Source organism: Mus pahari, chromosome 13 (assembly GCF_900095145.1).
Source record: "Mus pahari chromosome 13, PAHARI_EIJ_v1.1, whole genome shotgun sequence".
Lineage (NCBI taxonomy): Eukaryota > Metazoa > Chordata > Mammalia > Rodentia > Muridae > Mus > Mus pahari.
Window position 1 is genome coordinate 90,165,184 of NC_034602.1, and position 22,964 is coordinate 90,188,147.

A 22,964-nucleotide genomic window follows, 5' to 3' on the forward strand; every position below is an offset into this window, starting at 1 on the left:
AAAAAAAAAAAAAAAAGAGTTTGTTATTTAGAAGTACAGTACAGATTGCTCCATCACTGGAAGAAGTAAAGAGCTAGCCATTTAAACGTAATATACAGCTAGGTAAGAAACTGGTTTAGTTTGGAGGTAAGGCAGTTATCCATTCCTAGCATCATATTTGAATTTCTGCTGCTCTCCAGCAGAGCAATGGAGTGAGTGTCTGGAGGAGAACCCAAGGTAACCTTTTGTTTAACAACTTAAATGTACAAGAAGATGATTTTTATCTCCCGTTTCCATGGCTGAGGCACCTAACTTTAAAAACTATCCTGAGTTCCCTGGGCTGGTAAGGGACAGTGAGTGGCACCTCGCCTGCACTGCTGTGCACCGTTTGCTTAGTGACTTCGTATCAGCCGATGAGATCAGTATGAGCCTGCGTGCAGCAAGCCCTCTGCATACCCCATATCTTTATAATCCACTCCTTCATTTACTGCGTCTTTCTAGCCTCTGCTAAGACTTACGATGCAGACTCTGAAACGTAAGGTCTTGGGCTAACAAGATGGCTCCACAGGTGAGGGCGGTGGCTCTGCAGACCCTGGAGACTTAAGTGACTTTGATCCCCAGAGTCCACATAAAAGGTCCACGGGGGGGTGCTGGGCCTGCACATGGCCTGCACGCACAGAGCAGTGAGAAGATGCACTGGAGGGAAGACCTCCTATGATGCTCTTCTAAGACTGCACCAGCCCCGCCCCTTAGGCTGAATGGAGATGTCCTTCTCAGAAGGTCTCTGAAGGCCTTTCCGGGGACCATCCTGACCTTCTGACTTTGTAAACCTGTAGCCATATGCTAACGCAAGGCATCCTGGCGCCTGGCTCTGTCCTTTGACCCGTGGTCCCTTTACCCTGGGCATGTCTCATGGGCCTTGCTTTGCTCTTCAGGCTGCCTATGTGCTGTCCAAGTACCAGTACTTTGTGTGCCCGGTGGAATACCGAAGCGATGTCAACTCCTTCGTGACAGAGTGTGAGCCCTCAGAACTGTTCCAGCTTCAGAGTTACTCCCTCCCTCCATTCCTACAGGCAGTGCTGAGCCGGGTAAGACAAATGTCCCATCAACACAACTAGAGCTGTCGTTCCCTATTGAGCTGCCTTTAAAAGTGAAATTCTGATTCTTTTTAAAAAAAGATATAGAAGTGGATTGTATGTTTATCATCTTAAACGTCATCAGACGGGGTGTTAGCGTTCCAGAGCATTTGTATGTCTGTGCACTAGGAATTTATTTGCATAACAATTGAAATACTGATAGCAGTTTAGTTTGTGTTTTCAAGGTTTTTTAAAACATTTAAAAATAAATTTAAAAATTTTTACAAATAAGTGATTTGAATAAAATTTCCATGTTTCTGATATGATTCAAATTAGTATAAATCTCAATTAAGACTCATCAGTTGAAAGAGCCCTGGATTTTTAGGGTTCATTACTAATATACAAATCTCCTAAAACACGAGTTTTCCCACTGCCACCATTTAAAGCATCTCTGACGTGTCATTCCTCAGAACACTTGGCTAGCTCTCTGATGGAAGCCCTCTGTCTGTGGGAAATGGAATGAGCTGGTTAGTTTTGTTGTAGGAAGAGGACACCTCAGCTGAAGGGTTGCTCCCACCAGATTGTCCCGTGGGCTTCTCTGTGGGACATTGTCTTCATTGCTGATTGATGTAGGAGGCTCACTGATGCGGATCCCAGACATCTCCCTCAGCATCCATGCACACTATTGTGTGCTGTAAAACTTGGGCTGGAGCCGTTCTTCAGTTTGGAGCGATGTTGTCTGTCGCTTTGAGAACAGATCTGAAACTGTGTGGGCCGAGCATCCTTCTTGGACCACAGTCCTCGCTTGTGTGCTGCTTTTAGTTCATTCATAGACACTTGAGGGGTAGACGAGCGCTATAGTTCAACAGTGTAACCGAAATGCTATGTTGGGATGATTTCCCCATGTTGTCTGTGGTCATTCACCCCTGTTCAATTTGACAGGTTTCACTTTGTGTGAGGCAGGGTCTCACCACGTAGCCCAGTCTAGCCTTCAACCCAAGGTAGTCCCATGTCAGCCTCTAGAGAGCTCCCACCACCACCCCTTGATACTATTTTTTTTAAAGAATTGATTATACTATTTTATGTATATGAGTACACTATAGCTGTCTTCAGACACACTAGAAGAGAACATGGGATCCCATTACAGATGGCTATAAGCCACTACACTGTGGTTGCTGGGATTTGAACTCAGGACCTCTAGAGGAGCAGTCAGTGCTCTTAACCACTGAGCCATCTCTCCAGCCCCCCACCCCTTGATAGTATTTTAAGAAACTTATTTCTGCATGATTCCATAGCTTTCAACTTAGTTTTAGGGAGAAAGACAACTTTTTATTATTTTCATCATTTGAAATTAAATTGATATAAAATTAAAACAAGTCCCATAAGAACTATGGCCAGAAGAGCAACAAACATTGGCATGAGCTCACGTGTCGGCCTTCTACCCAGCTGAGCTAGAATTCCGCAGTTGTACCCCGTGTGACAGGGAGGCAGTGGCTGCGGGGCAGGGAATGGCCCCAGCGTGAGACTGCTGTGATGATGGGTTTTCTCTCATGGTCTTCAAAGCTTGAGAAGTCAACAAAAAATGTGGTCTGCCTTGACTTCCCATGTCTGCCGAGGTCCCCGGGTTCCAAGGCACGAGTGAGTGCACCCTTAACGGACAGGCCCTCTGCTTCTTCCTCCTCCTCAGGAGACTGTGAGCTTGTACCCCTTCCAGATACACAGCATCGCCCTGTCAACATTTGCGTCACTGATTGGCCCATTTGGAGGCTTCTTCGCCAGTGGATTCAAAAGAGCTTTCAAAATCAAGGTGTGTTGTGATGTTCTTCTCTAAGTTGTTGTACACATAATTAGGAGCTATATTGTCATTGGGTGTCATCCACAAGCCCCTGGGAAGTCACACCATTGCTGAAATCTATTTTAGCCTCACAGACATGCTGCCTGGCTGGTTTGAGTGTATTCTCCTTTTGGTGGGTTTGGCTCTGCCATCTTTGTTCGTTTTGAAGTGTATTAGCCTCTTCTGGAAATGACATGCCCCTCCTCTTCTGGAAATGGCATGTCCCCTCCTTGCTGTGACTGCAGCCCTGCCATGGAGATGTCAGGAATCTGTCCATGCAGCCTGGAGCTTGGCACTTCCCAGTCTCCTGAAGACTCTGCAGAGGGTCTTTGGAGGTGTGGGGGGGGGTCAGACTTGGTGATGTCAGGCTGTGAGGAACATCCTTCCACCCCAGCATTCCCCCTCTGTCTCTGCTGCATGAAGCTTGCCCCACAGACATGTCTATGAATGTCTCAATAAAACTTTGTTGATAAGACATGCTTGTGGGCTAGATTTGGTTTGTGGGATCTGGTGGGCTGATTCGGGTCCAGAAAGTCACCGTTGTCCCTATGCTTTCGAAAATCTGGGTCATCCTAAAGAGATGCCATCTCAGTCCTCTGCCCTTACCATGTTAAGGTGGAATTGGCTCCTGATGGCTAGCGTGACTGTTGAAGATGTGGTCAGAGAAGGTAGCTCTGAGAAGCTGCCATGGGGGCTGAGATCTGATGAGGCTGAGTCTGACAGAGAAGCCTGAAGAAGAGAGTTGAAGCGAGTGCAAGGAGGGGGTGACTTGTCAAAGTGGGAAGCAAGGACACAGCTATGTTAGATAGAGAACGGTTGAGAACACAGTGTTTGGAAACCTGACCACACAGCCTTAGGCTGACGGGGGAATAAGTGAACGCAGGGAACCTCTGAGCCTACCAGGTCCTGGCCTCCAGATGGTCCCTCCCTGGGGGGAGGCCGGAAGCAGTCCAGTCTGTGGTGACAACTGAGGCTCCATGGGTATCTGCCTTAAAGAGTGGGATGAGCTCCCGCACGCCTCAGTGAGCAGAGACCGGAGGAAATGAGTTGGCAAAAACTATTCACACAGCCTCTCAGTAACTGTTTTAAATGGAGAAAAGGTGTCAGACTGCCATTCTAATAGTCTCTGAGGGTTGGGTCTCACCCTCAGAAGGGAGGGGGTTCCTTGTCACATCTGAAGGGGCAACTGCTGCTGTGTCTTGTGCACTAGGTGCCCCAGTGTCCTAGAAGAGCCTCAGGTCACCTGTGTCCCCTGGGGTTCAGGCAGCCGCCTTCTTACCATGGCCTGCCCCTCTGTGGTGGTTAGTGGGTGGCTGTTCTCAGTGAGCCGCTGGGCGGCTTTGGTCTTTACCTCAGTGCTCGACAAAGACTGTTTATCATTGGAATGTTCCAGAGCAGGACCCTTTGGACAAGCCTAAATCAGAAGTGCCTGCGCTTATGTGAGACACCAGGGCGGCTCCCACACAGCCCTGGCCTTTGCAGGGGCAGAGGCAGAGGCGGTCAGGAAGTTAGAGAAGGAGGGTTGACAGACTTTCTCTTTAAAATTTCATTAATAAGGAAAAGTGCTAGACTTAATTAATACCTAGTGTTATTTCAATGCTGTGGGCCAGTTCAGAAATCATTAAACAGTGAGTGGAGATTTTAAAAAATAACGTTTCAGTTGGTTGGCTGTATTCTAATTTATTTGTATTTGTTGGGAAAATGAATAGTAAGGTTGTTTTCCTTATAAGGTGTATAATACCGGAAAACATTAATATAACAGAATTTGGTATAGGTGATTTCTCTGCACATTTGTCTGCTTCTGCAGGATTTTGCAAATACGATTCCTGGCCATGGCGGGATAATGGACAGGTTTGACTGTCAGTATTTGATGGCAACGTTCGTGCATGTGTACATCACCAGCTTCATCAGGTACGTTTCTGCTGAAACTGGAACCGAAAGCTTCCCATGGCCTGGCTCCTTTGAGGGTGTTCATTAGTTTGACTGCCTCTGTCAGTGGTCGTGTATAATGTCGAGGTAAATGGAGCCATAGCTCTACATAGCAGGACTCAGTCTGCTCAGTTGTGTTTAAAGCGTTGAGCAGCCTAAAGGTTAGTCTACACTATGGTTGTCAGCAGAACTTCATTAAAAGACCCAATAAAAAGACCCAGTTAATGTGCCTTAGGCTGGGTTCAGAATCTAAGCAGCTTGCATTTCTCACGGGTGGGCGCTCACTGGCCGCCGTTAAGGAGAGGATGGTTCATTCTGCCCAGCTATCCAGTGTCTGTGGTCCCTCACAAGATGTTCTACAGAGAGAGCAGCTGATAAACCCTATCCTCAGCACTTCCTGCGGAGGGATGGGAGGGTCTGCAGAGGGTAATAATGAAGTGATGTGGATGGTTACGGGAGCCATGGCAAAAACGAAGCAGGTAAGAGGCTATCGCTGCGTGTGAGGGAGGGGCAGGAGGAGACGGCTGCTCGTGTGAGGGAGGGCAGGAGGAGACGGCTGCTTGGTGAGTGGTTGCCTGCTGGCACTGAGTATTAATGCTTCAGGTCTGCCCCGCGATGGCAGTGTACATGGGACAGCCAGCAGTCGTGACTTGGTGACTTGGTGCCCATGGTCCCCACTGGGGCCCAGAAGGTCTTGGAAGAGATGTTTTCACCAGACATTTAGGAAGAGACTTACATTTAGGAATTCATAAACATGCAATTAAAATACGCATCCATAGCAGTGTAAGAATTTCTGTGTCGGTCTTTCGGTGGAGCCGTAACTCAATTCCCCAGCTTCCTTCAGCTTTTCAGATAACGAAGACTCCTTACCCTGTGTGGTACGTCTCTCCTCCCTCACACTGTCCTTTCTTCATCTGTTTACACTTTTAAACTTTAATATGTTCCTTTTCTAGCTTTTTAAGATAAAGCCCAAGCTGTGATATTCAGCCTTCTTATCCAAGACTACAAGGTCCAAGGGTGCTCTCGGACACCCTTTCCTCTCACCCTGCACAGAACAGTGTGGACATTTCCAGTTCCTGCACCACGATCTTCTTTGACACATCGGTTATTTAGACATATATTGATTGATTTCCAAACAAATGACGACCTTTTTGTTCTTCTCCCCTATAACTGTCGCCTTAGTTCCCGTGTGGCCGAAAGAAGCCTTTTGTGCTGTAACTGTTAATTTTTGAAGCTTGCATCATAGCCCACCATATCACCCCTTCTGGCATGTGCTGAGTCCACAGAGAGGTGATGGTTCTCCTGCAAGCTTCAGGTGTAACTGAGTCTGTGGCACTCGGTTCTTCTAAGTGCTCATCTTGGTCATTTGAGTCACAGGTGCTTGCCCTCTCCCTGAACCTGAGCTGGGGTCTCCTGTGCTACCGGTAGGAACATGCACGTTTAGATCCCCGCCTTCCTTCGGGGTTGCACTGGAAAACATTGACCTTACACGGCAGCTTCTCTGTGCCTGTTCCTTATTTGGTCACTGAACCCCAGCCGTCTCCCAGCCTGCTCCGGTTTGCATCCTGTTTCTCTATCTTTTTGTTTTTAACATCCCCTTCTCTTCATTTTTAGCAGTGTCTTTCTCTTCTGGTTATTTTTTTCCTTATGGCCCCAACTGACCATTTTTTGTCTTTTGCATTGCATCTGCTTGTTGATAGATTTTGATATTTAGCAATTTATGGTTAGATCCCTAAAAAAAAACAAACAAAAAACCCAAAACAACAATAACAACAACAACAAAACCAAACCCAAAAACCAAGTCAAGACAAAACACAGACTTTATTTTTCAAACGATGGCAAGTTTCTGCGGCATTAATTTACACTTCTGTTTAAGAAACCTCTCTTGTGCAGTCAGCGGTCAGCAGCAGGGTCATCTGAGCCGTGCCCCTGCCCTGAAAGCAGATCCTTGACCTATTTGGACCCAGCTAGGGAAGTGCTTGCTGATGTCACTTTTCATGTGGCATAGCTTCTTGGGGTGGCTCCCCTCTCTGTGGGCAGGCAGGCTGCTCCTGCTGTGCTAGGAAATGCAACAAGATGAGCTGGGCTGTAATTTGAGTGGCCTCTGGCTGTGAGGGGCACATGCCACAGGTCCCTGCCAGCTTGCCTGGAGACATGAAGGTGACCCATGGGACGTCTGCCCTGTGCTGCTGTGTAAGCCAAAGGGTTTCAGAGTATTCATCCCATTGCTTCAGTGCTGGGAGTGGCAGGGCAGTTCTTCGGATTCTATTTTAAAAGTCTGTATTATAAGTCATTTACTTACCTGCTCCTAGTGTGGTTCACACATGGGATTTTCCAGTTAGAGCTCACCATTGTTCATACACACACACACACACACACACACACACTCCTCCAAAAGTGCACTGGGGAAGAGTTAATGATTATAATTATATACAAAGGTTTTAAGGTGGTAAGACTTGGGGTGTGTGTGTGTGTGTGTGTGTGTGTGTGTGTGTGTGTGTGTGTGTATGAGAGAGAGAGAGAGACTCTATCCCAGACTGACCTGGAACTCACTATGTAGTCCAAGTCACAGTAATTCTTCTGCCTCAGCATGTCTAATGCTGAGCTTAGAGTTGTGAGCTACCATGACTATGTGAGCCACCACATTGTGGTCTGTGTGATTTCATAAAGCAGTGTTTTAGAATTGTACATATACAAATGTGTTGGGCTCTCCAGCCAGCCTGTGGGACATTGGGTTACTAAGACTGGGACAGAATTACCAGCAGCCAGGGGGTGGGGGTGCAGGTCCTGCCGGGCATTCTCAAGCTCTTTGCAGCCCAAATGAGTTGCATACTGCAGGGCTGCAGCAGGGTTCTTAGAAGAGTGAGCCCAAGCAGAGAGGGGTGATGGGCGGGACTGCCCAGCGGTCACATAGCTGTCCCCTGGCTCCGTCCCCCTTGGTGGACAGCTGCAGCAGATGAGCTGGGAGGCCAGGGCTTGGCCTGCTTCTTGGTCTCCCTAGGACTTTGGAGAATGCCCTGGCACCTGTGGTCCATTCCAGGCAGGGCTTTGGTGGAGGACTTTTGCGTTTTGTCTCTCAGGTGACCAATCATTCATAGTTCCCTGAAGGTATTTCTTCAGCAAAGTACCTTACATGGTCTGCAAGTCTCTCTGAAACTAAAAGCTTTTTCACATGCCTCCTTTTGGTTGGCTCTGTGTCCGCTCCTCTGAATGTTTGTTATCTATCAAGTCGTCCTTGAGAGGATGTCTGTGGACCTCAGATCTGCTTCCTCCATGCACGCTCTCCGTGCATCTCAAGGGGCCGTGTTTCTGGCCCCTTGCTGCCCTCTCATAAGCACTGGACAGGGCCAGCTGGAGCTCTCGAAGCGCTCCATCACTTCTGTAAAGGCGGCTGCTCAGCGCTTAAGAATGGGTTTTGAGGAGGGAGCGTGTGCTCACTGTGCAAACGGTGTGACTGGGTCTTCTCTGCTTCATTACCAGGGGTCCGAATCCCAGCAAAGTGCTCCAGCAGCTGTTAGTGCTTCAACCAGAACAGCAGTTAAATATCTACAGAACCCTGAAGATTCATCTCACCGAGAAAGGGATCCTGCAGCCTGCCTTGAAGGTATAGCTGCCCTGCGAGGATGGACGGGCTGCTGAGGAGGAGCTCACAGACCAGCTCTGACTGGAGTCATGCGCTGAGCCAGCCTGGGGCTAAAACTCAGTAGTAGATGCAGACCTTGCAGATAAGAGGTCTCTGAATTTACAATTACTGTGAATATTTAACAAACGCGTGGTCTAAGATGAGTGCAGCAGTCGCCCACCAGTGGAAGATCCTGTACTTTTCTAAGATGTATTTTCCAAAGTTAAGTTCTCTGCCCTCACTGGCCAGGTTCCATGATTTAGGTGGACTTGCATTTTAAAGAGTCAAACACTATCAACTGAGGCCCTCTTAGGGTGATCTTTTGTGCGTGCACATGCACACACACACATTGACCTTTGCACTGAGAACTGCCCTGTCCTTGCTGGGTGCGCTGCAGGCACCTTGGGAAGCAAGGTCTTGGGGCTTCCTCCTCTAATGATCTCAAGCATTTCTGAAGGGCTGAGTTAGATTAAAAAGAAAGAAAAAGAGCGATTGTCCACTTTTCTCTCTCTTTTTGTTTGCTTGTTCATGGTACTGGGCTAGAACCCAGGGTCTGGTCCATACCAGGCAGTTGCCCCACTACTGGGCTCCGCCTTAGCTGGATCGCCTACTTTCAGAGTAGCAGTCATCTGCCAAGTGGAAACACCCTTAAGGAATTTCAAAATCAGAAGGTAGGGGCTGCCGCTTAGACCACTGGTGATTTGTTTAAAAAGAAGTTATCAGAATCCATTCCTGATGCAAAAGAGACTCAGAGTGGGTCCTGCATGGGGAGCCCAGCACGAGGCTCCTCCACCAGAAACACCTCACCATGGATGGTAGGGATGTGTGGTGTGGGGTGGCAGCTGAGCAGCTGCAGGCTGCCAGGGGACACAACACCTGGCAAGGGGAGAGTTTTCCCTAAAGACCCAGCTCCTGGCCAGCCCCCTGCTGGTAATTAACCTCTGTCACTTTGTACTTACTGTCATTAGAATAAAAGTCGAGCAGAAACATCAGCCATGAAGCAGAAAAGCCTACAAATGCCACGCCTTGTCCTTGTGCAGGTGGGGCAGGAGCCTGTGAGCCGGACTAGGGGATCTCCTGTTGCTTTGTGTTCTCTGCAGCCATACTTAACCAAATGTCACGGTCACCCGCAGAGATGACCTGGAGGGCGAGAAATGGAGACACTGTAAAGGATAATTTGGTAATGAAAAGAGTAAATATTTTGTTTAAGTTAGAAATGAATTTCAGTTATCACCCATTTCCTTCCCACTGTAGATGCTCTGGGGTTCTGAGGAGCCCACAGCCATCAATAGCAGTCCTGAGAGCACCATTGTTGGCCTCGAAGTGACTGGTGACCCCAGGCTACATTTAGCCCACGTCCTCTGCATACAAGCCAGTGGATGCCTGGGGAGTACTGTCATCTTAGGTGATCCCTCTCAGTCAGCAGTGGGAGCTGATGTCAGCGTCCCCTGCTGTTGTGTGTCTCCCGCCCCGCCCTGCCCCAGATGTTGACCATAAATGAGTTGCAGGCACCAAAGAAACAGAGGGAAAGCCTTGTGATAGGAGCATGCCCAGGAAGGGACAGTGCATGGCAGTCTGCAAAGGTAAAGGGTGATTGAGGACATGGTGGCTTCTCCTTACCCACCATGCTCTTGTGGTGAGGGCTTGCAAGGCAGAATTATGAGAGCATTACTTAATACACGTATTAAAAATCAATATTCTTCTAAACACAAAGGATGAAACCAGGACTATCTGGGGTTTTACAGTAAAAGCTCTTCTCAAATGATTTTTTAGGGCTAGGTGTACATTATGCCATATAAAAACAAGCGAGTTCTTTAACAACAGCGCTCTAGAGATGAACATTTTAGCATACTTTTTATAGCGTGTACATTAAAGTGGACTATACTATTGCAAACAATCATCATGAGAGCCAGACTGATCAGCGTTCCATTTGCACTGGAAGAGGTGTCATCCAATGGAGTGAAGTGGTGGATGAATGGCAACCAGGAAGGCCCTCCACAGTGGAGACCTGTCAATGGAAAAGCAACATTTGAACTGCTGTATGACCTGTTAGCCTTTGGGGCTGTGATGTCTGAGAACCGGGGCGCTCTCCCAAGTTTTCCTTGTGGTTTCACATAGACAGTTGCTATCAGAGGTTAAAGGCTGCCCCCCCCCCCTTTGTCCCTTTGCACTTTGAACAAAGGTCATGGCGACACCTGGTCTGATGAGAAGAAAGGTCGAGACAGTGTAGATATACTGTACAGGGTGAGAGTTTATGATATGTGTCTATCAGCCCTCAACGCTGTGGATATATATACTGTACAGGGCAAGAGCTTATGATATGTGTCAATCAGTCCTCTGAATCTTTTTACTGAAACTGGCATAGAAAAATAAAAATCCAGTGGTATTTTGACTTTGCGCTGCTGTTTTTTCATCGGAGGAAAGGCATTCTGTAAGCACTGGGCTTCTAGACAGCTCCTCACCCTACAGTGTCACCTTACCTCCTCGTAAGGTGAGCCTCACTGTCCCTTGCTGCTCACACACGAGGGAACCCTGATTGCTGTCCAGTGTGGAGTAGCTGGTTAGTCCTGCCTGCGCCTCCACTACTGTCCAACTCAGAGTGGAAAAGGGCAGGCTGACGCTGCTGCTGAGCTGAAACCCAGCAGCTGCTTCAGCCGTGGCTGCTGTAGTGGTGTTACATGCACAGTAGGTCCTGGACACCACACTGGAATTCACAGTTCTCTGCCCAACTCAGACATGAGGAGACACCTGACAGCGAGGGTGGACAGAGTGGAGACATGCAAACCCCAGGCTCATGGGGTATGGGGCACCACCTGAGTACCTTTGAGAATCCTCTTGGCTTTCTGAACTTTCAGGAATAAAGGGTCTATGCATTTGGAAGCCTCTGAAACTACTGCAAAGGAAACAGGTCTAGACCATTCAAATCAGCGATTCTGACAGCCTGGTGTCTTCATGTATAGATGAGGTGAGCTTTGTGGAACCCGCACACCCTGGGTCATTTAGTCAAGCATATCTTTTTATAGTAGTGTTCCCCAAAAGGAGCATGGAGAACCGTTGCAGTTTCCTAACATGTACAAAGGGCACAGAGAAAATCCTTGAGACACTCAAGCTGTCCACATAAGCAGGGCAAAGGAAAGCCACTTTGGAAGAACTCCAAATCGCTCTCCTTCCAAGTCCACTGGGGCCTTTCTGTGAACTCCAGCCTCCTTTCTGCTGAGTCTAACTGGAGTTTACTGGGTTTGGATGATTTTGTTCACGATCATACGACTTTTAACCTGCACTTGGGGTCTAGAAGAGTGCTAAGTTTGGGGAATATTCTTGAAAAAAAAAAACTTGTAAACATATTTTTCATCAGTTTGCTAAGGTGGACATACCTCATTGGAAAGGATGTCTTTTTCCCCACCAGACGCTTGTTGAGATGTAATTTACATACCAGCCTGAGCATGATAACGCATACCTGTCAGGCCAGGGCTAGTGAGGACAGAAGCAGGATGGTCAAGGCCAAGGTCGGCCTCAGTTGTGCCTGCCTTCCAGACCAGCCTGGGTCTGCATGAGAATTTGCCTCAGTGCAGAGCAGCAGCAGCAGAGGTAATCTATGTGTCAAAACTCACTCAAACCAGTGATAGTCGGAAGCCATGTCCATGTTCTCTCCAAACGTTCCCGGTGCCCGCCCATTTGGTTACTCCCTGTTTGAATGCCCAAATACGGTCAGTCCCTGAGCTGCTTACCTGCGTCAGTCTGCCTTTGTGGGAGTTGTGCACTAGTGGAATCATGGGTACGCAGTATTCTGCATCAGGCACAGTATTTCTGCACGCATCGCTACTTTTTATGAATATTGGATTTGGACAGTCCGCTTACCAGCTGATAGGCACTCCTTCCAGCTTGGGGCTTTTATGAAAAAAAAATGTTCCCGTAGGACTTCTAGAAATAAATGCCTGTGGACACGCCCTCGATTCCCGTTCATAGATTTCGAGGGGTGGAATTGCAGGCTTGTGTGGTAAGTTCATGTTTGAACAATAGCCAGTCATTTTCCCTGGCTTCCCGCAGTCCCTTCAGTTCCTGTGGAACTCATGGGAGCTTTGTTCTCCTGGCCTGACAAGGCCATTGTTCTCTCGAAATGAGAGCAGCCCATCTCACAGGGAGCCATCTAAGATTGGGCAGATTAGCATCTCCTCCTGGAGGTAGGGAGGGCTCAGGAGGCAGGGCGGCCTTCTTGCCCCCAACTAATGTGACAAGGCAAGGCTAAGATAAGCGGAGGCTGCTCTGTCTGAAGGCCTAGTGTCTGTGGCAAATCCCAGGTGGCTGTCTTCTGTGTGGTACCCAGTGGGTGACCTCTGTGGTGTAGAGTCAGCCAGGTGAGAGCTGCTTCAAGGGATGATGCACTAGAGAACATAGCGACTTTGAGAGCAGCACATCTGGAATGGGCTACCGTGGGCTAGCAAGTGACTGTGGCATCAATTGTACCTGCCTTTGTTAGGGGTGATAAGACAAGCAACTGAGGGCTGCTGACTGTGCAGGAAGAGCTTGCTTCCATACGGGAGGGATTTAAAAAGAAAAGCACAAAGATGCTGTCCTCCATGAGCCTCTGAACTGGCAAAACAAAAATAAATAAACAAACAAACAAAAACCCTGGAGTTAGGGGAGATAGGTTGGAGCTGGGAGAGTGAAGCAAAGAGTACAAATTAGGTCTATGTTAAAATTCTGCCATCCCAAACCTTGGAATTTAAGGAATCAGAGAGAGAGGAAGGGGAAATGATAAGAAGATATCCCTTAGGCCCAACCTTTACTGCAGAGGAAAGGGAACTCTGATGGGGGCATCTTCATAATGACTTGTTAGAACTGTGATTATATGAATTCGCCTCTGAACAAGGTTGAATTAGAAAATTGGAAAACTTAACTGTTTCAAAAAGTTATCGCTGTGTTCTTGATAAATCTTGTTACCTTTTGTCAGCTACGTACAAGCTGGAGTCACCTGGGAAGAGGGAAGCTCTAGGCAAGTCAGTAGAGCATCTTCCTGATTAGTGACTGATGTGGGCGGGCCTAGCTCTGTGTGGGCGGGCCTAGCTCTGTGTGGGCGGGGCCACCCTTGGGTCGGTGATAATGGTGTAAGAGGGTAGGCTGAGGGCTGAGAGGTAAAGGGCTAGGCTCACAGCCAGAAGAGACAAGAAAGGCTGAGCAAGCCAGTAAGTTGCATTCCCTCATGGCTTCTGCTTCAGTTCTTGCCTCAAGACTCCTGCTCTGACTCCTGCGATGAGCGACTGCGTGTAGTTCACTGTGTGTGGTACAGGTAAGTCGGTAGCCTTTCCCTCCCCGTAGCCTTTGGTAATGGTGTTTTACATCGCATTGGTAGAGTGCAAACTAAGGCAGCAGGAGAGCTGACAGGGAAGGGAAATTCGAGGGCAAGCGCTTGGCACCCTTCTGACTTCAGAGATAGCTAAGTCCACATTCTGCCTAGGGAGAGGATTTCCTAGACAGCACTAGGAAACCCCCACTTTGACAGTTCTGGTTTTTGTTTTGGGGCTCCCCCTCCCCACGGGGGCAGGGAAAGAACAAACAAATCCTAGTCCAAATGTGGTGACCCTAGCTGAAGGCTAGAACCTAGCATGCCCAGGAACGTTCAAAACAAAACCCCAAACCCCCAACCAGCCAAACCAAAACCGTGACAGGAAGCCTAGGCCAGAGAGACTTGGTGGAAGTTCCAGGCATGTGACACGGAAGTAGGTGTTCTAGTTTCCAGAGGGCCAAGGCAAGAGCCTTATACAGACCACTGAGGGCTCCATTTCCCACAATGTGGAGCATCTGTAGGCTCAGAACAAGATAATTCCCGCCTGCTGTGGTGGCCAAGCCTGTAACCGCAGCAATCTGGAGGCAGAGGCATGATCACGGAGTTGAAGCCAGCTGGGGCATTGTAGAGAGACCTTGCAAAGGGAAAGGAAAGAAAACCAAATCCATTTCCTTTGGGCATATACTGCTGAGAATACATTCATTTCCACCACCCCTTGCTGGGTAGTTCTATACCAGCCTGGCAGAAGCTAGAGTCATCTGAGAGGAGGGAACTCAATTAAGAAAACGCCTCCAGGAGCCGGGCAGGGTGGCGCAGGCCTCTAATCCCAGCACTCGGGTGGGTGGTCCTGGGTTCAGTAAGAAAGCAGGTTGAGCAAGCCCCAGGAAGCAGCAGCCTCTGGTGACCTGCCATCAGCTCCTGCCTCCAGGTCCCTGGACAGTGTGAGTTGCTGCCATGGCTTCTTTCTGTGGACTGTGTTCACCACAGCAACAGTAACCCTACCTAAAACAATCTCTAAACCCTTAGTTTCTGAAGGGTAGATATCATTTTTTCACTAAATGTATGTGAAACAACATTTGACTGAAACACCACTTTAGTGATCAGATAGCTAAGTCCACACTGCCCTCAAAAAAACCTTCCGGGTCAGCTGGGGAGCCGTGTCACAGTCTACTCAGGAAGGGGTAACCTGGGCTAGAGCTAGGGGTGAGGGAAGAACAGGGGAACAGGGAAGGCCCAAGTAGGACCAGAGGCTCTGGTATATTCTGCAGCTGTTGGGACAGCTTGTTGGGGTCACCTACTTTTTTTTTTTAAGGAGATACCTCTTTCCACTAGAAAGCATCCTGTCCCCAGGTTGGGAGATGTGTTGTCATAGAAACTTGGAAGCAGCACAGAGTGTAGAGAGCTGGGGTTGTGCTGTTCCCTGGGAAGAAAGCCCACTGAATCCCTCTCTGCTCAGGGCAGAGGAAAGAGGGACCACACAGCTAACATGAGCCAGTTATACAACAGATCTCTACTCGGCAGTGAGGGATGTAGCCTGGATACATGTGTACTGTGGATGGCCAGTCACAAATACATATAAACACAGGGAGAGAAGGGGGAAGGGAGAGGGGAGGGGAGAGACACTTAAGAGTTTTGTGTATTTGAGACCCTCTCAAGTCTATAGCCCAGGTTGTCCCGTTAGTCATTCTGTGGTCCAGGCTGGCCCCACCCTGGTCACATTCCTGCCTCAGCTTCCTGAGTGCTAGGGTTCCAGGTGTTAGCCACCATGCCTGCTCACGGCCAGGGTATCTCAAAGTTCTTCAGATCACTTACGGTGGCTCCTGTTCTGTGGGTTCTGCAAACAGGCAGACTGGGTAAGGCCCACTCCGGGCCCGAGGAGGAGGCAGGGAGAGCCGCTAGGCTTCCCCACAGCTACCCTGCATCAAGTGCAGACAGAGGTGATTGCCTGCTGGCCAAGGTGGCCTGGAAACGAAGGTTAGAGGGCAGGGTCGGGGACCTTTCTTTTCTGGGCAAAACCACTGTGGCCTGGACATGCTGCTCCAGGGGCCCCTCCCTCCAGGACTAAGGGGCCTTGAAGGTTTAGAACCAAACGTCTGTGAGCTTTACACAGATGCTCAGGCATGGGGTGTGGACCCACAGAGGCTCAAACACAACACCACATGCTTTAAGATGTCTGCCAAAACCGCATTCAAGCTGATGCAAGGGTGCTTTAGCACGCTCTGCACAGTGGTAGACAGGGCACAGTGCAAGGCCTTGCCACAGCTGACCATGGGATCCTACCATGAGCCAGCACAAAGCAGGACAGTGAGGAGTTGTCTGGGGATAGCAGTGTGGCCCGGCCGGCTGCTGGGACCACAGGACATTCACTGTAGCCAGCAGTGCTGGAACTGTGACTGGAGGGCCTTCATTTAGTGTCTCCCTGGCTTGGGGCAGGCACAAGGCTCGGTTAGGAACAAAGGGCAGCCGTGGAATGGCGAGTTGGCAATAGAGAAGCCGGTCAGGGTTTTAATCGGCAAAGTGCCCCAACATGGCCTTGCTGCAGCTGGCGGATAGCGCCCATGGCACCCAGCTCTGAGACTCACACTGATCTCAAATGGCACGTCTCAGCAAGTGGACAGTGAGTGGAAGAGCCACTCCGGGACAGAGGGAGTCCACATGTGACTAAAGACAAACGGGGGAGGAAGCAGGTAGTCAGGGAGGGAAGGACCCCAGGGAGCACATGGCAAGGCTCTGTGTTGTGAAATAGTACAAATTCCAGAGAGGGGCAAAATCAGAAATACGAGGTCCATAGGGCCAAGTCACACTGGAAGAGAATCATACCTCAGTGACTTGTAATAGTGGGATATGGAGTGGATGCTGGAAGCTTAAGCAGAGGTAGCTATTTAAAGGGGAGGCTCTGAGGCTAGAAAGTTCTAGAAGAGGGTGATATCTTACTTGCTGGTGGCCCACGGGAATGTGTATCAACATGGACACAGGGATTGCTCTGTTAGAAGGAAAAGCAGCATCCTGTGTGTGTGGATTTCAATTTGAACTAGGAGCACATCTGGTGACGAGGAAGACTCGGGCAGCAGAGCCAGCCAGACACTATGAAGTGACCGTGGGCGTCCAGTCTCGGTGACCGTGGGCGTCCAGTCTCGGTGACTGTGGGCATCCAGTCTCGGTGACCGTGGGCATCCAGTCTCGGCGGCCGTGGGCGTCCAGTCTCCAGCTGCTTTTTGCTCCAGGCTGCCCTTTGCTCCCTCAGTGCTTTCCAGACGCAGTTTGCAAAGGAATGGTTTCCTGTTGTAGGCAGAACCGAGTGAGCATGATGGGCTTTTCATTTTAATACCAGGGGTGGAGTTTGGAGCCTGTGCCTAAGCGCATGCTCTGTTGGTCTCAGCCAGGAGCAGCATGTTCAAGTCCCAGCATCCCCTTGAAGTTGGTAGTAGTGTTCCAGGGAAAGCCACACACAAACCGTTTTTATTGGACCGGCTCTGCCCTCTGCCCTGGGGCACAGCTTTGCAGTTTTGCTTTGCCTCTGAGCAGGAAGCACGATAGATCCACATAGGGGTTGGAGTTCTAATGCTACTATCTAATGCTTTGTATCTTTATACGGCTGCCTGTGATTCTGCACAGATGATAACATTCAAGGTTCATTTTCACTGCAGTCCTCGAAAAGGATTCTGGGAAAGGCCAGGTGAGAGCTCTGGGCGTAGGCTGTAGGTGAGAGGGAACATGGCTCCCTTGGACTTGAGGCTGTGGGTTTGACTGCCGTGGGCCCTTCACTCGGCTCGTCCCGCTGCAGTCTTTCACCAGGTGGATGACCGGCTCCCTACTGTCTTGCTTCTAGGATTCCTGTTTCAGTATACCATTTCCTGTTAATTTCCAAATTATGCTAATGTGAGGTCACATGTCAACACTGCTTTTGCTCTTTAAGGACCAAACCCCCAAACTTTGTAACACTTGTTTTGAGGGGTAGGTGTCCTAATACATTTTCATGTAAGAAATTCAAATATGAAGATGTTAAGTCATGCCCTCAAGTAATAGAATGGGAAATAGCTCTTGGCCCGATTAATCCATTAGACTTGTGATAGCTGCATGCAGTTTTAGTTTTCTATGATCAAATTTTAATCTTGATAATGATGGTGATGTGACTTTTAAGTCCTCCTTAGATACCCCAACATTTCCAAAGTGTGCTATTCTTATTGCTTCAAACTGTAGAGGGGAATTCCTATAATGTGTATCTGCCAATGACCTGTCCAAAGTGAAGGTGTCATGCAGGGTGGGGGTCAGAGAACGTGCTGGAGTCTGATTAGCAACCAAACAGGATTGTGTGCATGCCACCACAGCATGGGCAGCAAGCATTTCCTGCTTCTTTTCCTTGGATAAGTGGGTCACAAGTCTTCACACTGTGAGTCGCAAAACCATTTTAGTGGGTTTCAGGAAGCCGGCTCTCAATACTAAAGTCTGATTTGAACTGGAATTGTAGTAGCATGGACCACTACTGTGTGTCTCTTCATCACCAAGCGCTGGCAAGAAGAAACTAAGTGCCAGTGCCAGCTTTGCTCAGGAACAGTCCTGGTGGGATGGGTAGTAAGGATGGGTGTGTACTCAGTTTTGATTCTCAGGAATGACACGTGACAGGAGTCACACAGAAGCGCCCAGCCACCCTGAAGAAAATCTTGGGATTGGGCTCTGTGTGACCAGCCACGTTTTCTTGCAGAACACACACTCGTGGTGATCAAATGCAAGCCTGCCACTTCAAAGACAACAGTGGACACTATTGTTAATGACAACAGTGGACACTATTGATTGCTATTGAAAAATTTTAGGTTTGAAGGAAAAAAAATTAGAATTTGGGGAAAATAAGTATCTACTGCCACAGAAGGCAGAATTTCCTACGGTTGCTGGTAACATCTCGATCTTACATATGATATATGTAAGATATATATGATACATGTGACATCACCTTTGGAGATTCTGCAGCAGCAGTGTATAGCTCCCTATGGTACTGGCACTAGCACTTTTGTAGTACACGAGGCTTTATGATTACGGAAAAGGAAAAGACACAAGACAGACAGACACACAAACACACAAAAACCTCGAAAGTTTAACACTGTTAAGAAGGACCTACTTGAAAAGGTTATTACAACATCCACGTTAGCCAGGATTTTCACTTGTTTAACTGAAACAGACTGAAGGTGGCCGAAGACCCAGGAGCCCATCTGTCCACTATTAAGCTAAACTCTTAAAACAATTCTGGGTCAGTGAGCCAACTCAATGGGTAGAAGGCATTTGCCACCAAACCTGACAACCTGGGCTTGATCCCCGGCATCCACATGTTGGAAGGAGAGAATCTATTTCTAAAATTTTTCCCTCTGACCTCCATGTAAACACACACACATACACACACACACACACACGAAACAAAAGTTAAAACATCATTCTTCTATTTGTGTTGGTGTGTGCACGTGAGTGGAGGTCAGAGGTGGACATCAGGGTCTTTCTCGGTGATTCTTCAGCTTCTCTCATTGAACCTGAAGCTCTGGCTTGGCTACACTGGATCCAATAAGCCCCAGAGACCCTCACGCCTCTGCTTCTCCAGAGCTAAGATTGCCAAATCAAAAAGTTTTTTGTTTTTTTTTTTACAGTAAATTATAGACACGTGTCACTTGTTAACATGGTTTCATCATTGTTACCTTAAAAGGAGTTACTATGCCCAGGGTGCTGGCACACACCTTTACTCCTAGCACTCTGGAGGCAGGCAGTTGAATCTGAGAGTTCCAGACCTGTCTCATATGTGTATATATATATATATATATATATATATATATATATATATATATATACACACACACACACACACATATATATACACACACATACACATATATATGTATAATATTTATACACACATGTGTATGTATATATATAAAATATACACATATAAAATCTTAGCTTTTATAAGACCTTAAATATTGATGTATATTAACATATGAGGAAAAGTTATTCAAGGGTTCTCAAAAAAAAATATTGATAAGTCTAATGTTGGCAGCACATTATACACTATTCTCTCATGTTCCTTATGTGGAAGGCGAGGACTTCTAAGACAAATTAAAAGTAGTTGAAACAGTCTAAAAAAACCTGGACAGTATTATCTATAGATTTCTTTCATGGGAATGCTGCTACCTTGAAACCAAGTAGCTAATGATGGTGATACTAGTAACAGGTTGTGGATTCTAAGTCTGGGATGTTAAACTGCAAACAAAGGCTGCTGACAGTTTCTGCCAGATTTCAGAAGATGGTTGTGGTGGAACTCACATACTCGCACAAACACACACACATGTACACACATATACATATATGCATGTGCACACAATGTGCACACTCACACACACAGGCACTCATGAGCACAGCTGCTTTTCACAACAATGAATAGAGAACAATGCTCAGGAAAAAAAAATCATGCAAAAAGGTCTTGATAGGCCAGTTCAAATGTGAAAGCCATGTCCCCCAGACCACTGGCCCTCCCTTTCTGTCCCTGCCAACAGTCAGCAGCCTGGGAGTCCAGCATATAGAGATCCTGGTTCATAAGGAGCAAACTGGGGCTTGAACTCTAGTAGTCAATCTCTGCAGTTTTAAGCAGAGACGAAAGAGATACGCACAGCCAGGCAAACATTACATGGTACAGAGGAGAAGCAGAATCAGTCTTGGTTTTCTTTTCGGAAGAACTTAAATTTAAAAACAACTAAAAAAAAATTTTTTTTTTGGTAAATAGTAGGTATTTATTTGAAATGAAAAAAATACTTAAGTACCTGGACTATTGCATTTACCATGGATTGTTAACTGCCTACCTTTTTGCATCAGACAGAGATACAATGAACACCCAGAATCACAGATTGCACACTAGATAGGAATTCTTCAGGCCTTTTACATAACCACCAGAGAAACAGATATCGGATTTTGCAATATAGTACAAAAGTCCACAATCAATCCAGTCTTAGCCAGTATCTTCAATTTACTTCTGTTGCTGTACAAATAATTGGCCATTACTAGGGCTTACAAGTTAATAACAGGACAAAAATATACATGGCACTGACACAAAAAGTCAGCTGTGTTAATGGTCATGCAACAAGTAACCAAACTTGCTGAAATTAAAAATACTCCCTAAAAACAGCTTTAACAGCGTAAATATTTTATACACAGTCTGTTTACCAAAACAAAATGTATTTAAATGATACAAAGCAAAAATAAGTTTCTACCACCTTTATACATAAGAAAGTGCAAAATAACTTATCTAGATTTGTTTTGCTATTCTCCAGAGGGCTGGCTGCTACGGCAGCTACTTCTCATCTTCAAAAGCATGACGTCACACTTGCACGCTACACACGGTGTGTCGAGTACGTGGATGAGCAGGGAGTGGGTGGAGGGGTGAGGGGTGAACAGAGGGTCAGGCTGGGGCCCTGTGAGGTACTTAGAAAAAGAATGCAGACAGCAGGAAGGTGGACACACATCGTGTATATTGGTAAGCAGATTGGCACAAACGTGGAGGGCCAGCCAGCCAGATGAGCAATGAAGCCAAAGGACATGAGCCCAGTGCCCAGTGCGAGCGTCTCTGTGATTTCTGCAGAAGGGAAAAGAAAACAAAAACCAAAACCTGATGGAAAGAAGACAGTTGCCCACAGCACCAGCTGCCAGAGGAAATGCCATAGTGAGCGAGGGGTTAGCTTTCCACCTACTAGTTATGGGCTGGAAAGATTAAGAGCGTTCATCCTGCAGCACATCAGGTTAGACAGTGGAGCAAGCTTCAAGTGGCTACACACACATTCCTCTAGTCAAGTCTTGAAAACACCTCTGCCATTGGGTATGGGTAAACGAGGGTCATGGGCCACAGGAGGGCGCTGCTTTTCAAAAGTGTAAAGTAACACAGTCGCAAAACGTCCAGAGGCAGCCAGGCCCCATCCACCACTGTGCAAAAGCACAGTTTCTGCAATGGAGGAACACCAGCATCCTTCTAAAGAAAGAATGGGGGTGGGTTGGGGGTGGCAGCGGGGAGACACTGAAAGGAAGGGAAGCAAAGCAGCCTTTCTTCAGGTGAGAAGAGTTAATGCCGACAATCCTTTTATTCGAGTGTGTATTTGAGCATTTAGAAATGGAAGTGTTGGGGTCGATTTTGATATGTATCACAGACTGGAGGCTGAAACCTAGAAAGGAAGGTTGAAATTTAGGAAGCATAAGGCACTAAAGCAGCCTTCACGGTTTCTCCTGGAGACCTGCTTATCAGGAAGAACAAGTTTGTTCCGAAGCTGCTTTCAGCCCATAGGGTACAAGGTCACTCTTGTACCACATGCCTGTTTCTGGACACATGTGCATATATGTGCATTTTAGTGCATAAGTGTGCCTGTCACCAGGGCTAAAGATGGAGAGCTGGGGAAGCCAAAGCCACTGTCCTTTGCGTGAAATCTCCCTCCATAGGGTGTCAAGGCCTGACCTTTCTTTCTTGGGCCATTAGTGACCCCATGTTGTTCATCAAATCACAGGGCTTTTAGAATTGTTCATAGTATTAGTGCTAAGTATCTGAAAATGTTAAAATCTAGATTAATTGTTTTGATTTCATATATATATATTTATATTTATGTACATAACACACATTTTTAAAAAAATCCCACCACCAAAGCCATTTTTCTATAAACTTCTCTTAGCCCAACAGCTTCCCTCCTCCTGAATGTGTGTGTTCTGTATCCAACTAGTAGAACAAATTAAATAACTAAATATTAAAATACTGTAATTATATTCATAGCAAAACCAAAAAAATAGACATTGATACAGTATAAATCTCACTGTTTTCAGGTAGATGGCATTAAATGGTAAAGGTTCATTTTAAGCACTTCTGACATGATCCAGTTTTACAAGGTTTAAATGTTAATTCTGTACACCTTTTGTTTTTTTTGTTTTTTTTGAAAATAAGCTGTAGTAGAACACACGTGTCCCCAAAGACACATACTTATGTTCTATGCAGAGAAGCTAATTTGGGGTAACATGCAAATATATTTCCGTTAACTGAGGCGGGGCTGTGTCCCGCCTGACATCAATCAATGTGTGATCCCATCCCTATCTGTGCTGCTGAGGTGCTGGGCCCACACAGCACACAGGTCTGTTGAAGGGGGCTGCCACAGAACTGCAACCCTGTAGCTGTAGGTCTATAGCCTCAGACTGGTGCTGCCACAGAACTGCAACACTGTAGCGGTACACAGCCTCAGA

At 47.3% G+C, this 22,964-nt stretch overlaps 1 protein-coding gene across 1 annotated transcript in view; it reads left to right on the forward strand.

Moving 5' to 3' along the window:
* The window catches only part of Cds1 (CDP-diacylglycerol synthase 1), a 63,434-nt gene extending 52,602 nt beyond the window's left edge, over nt 1-10,832 (forward strand). The window contains exons 10-13 of the mRNA XM_021211061.2: nt 915-1,067; nt 2,743-2,862; nt 4,697-4,800; nt 8,299-10,832. Coding sequence (XP_021066720.1) covers nt 915-1,067; nt 2,743-2,862; nt 4,697-4,800; nt 8,299-8,428 — 507 coding nt within the window. The 3' untranslated portion in view covers nt 8,429-10,832. The remainder of the gene's footprint in view (nt 1-914; nt 1,068-2,742; nt 2,863-4,696; nt 4,801-8,298) is intronic.
* Nucleotides 10,833-22,964: the final 12,132 nt, after the last annotated feature.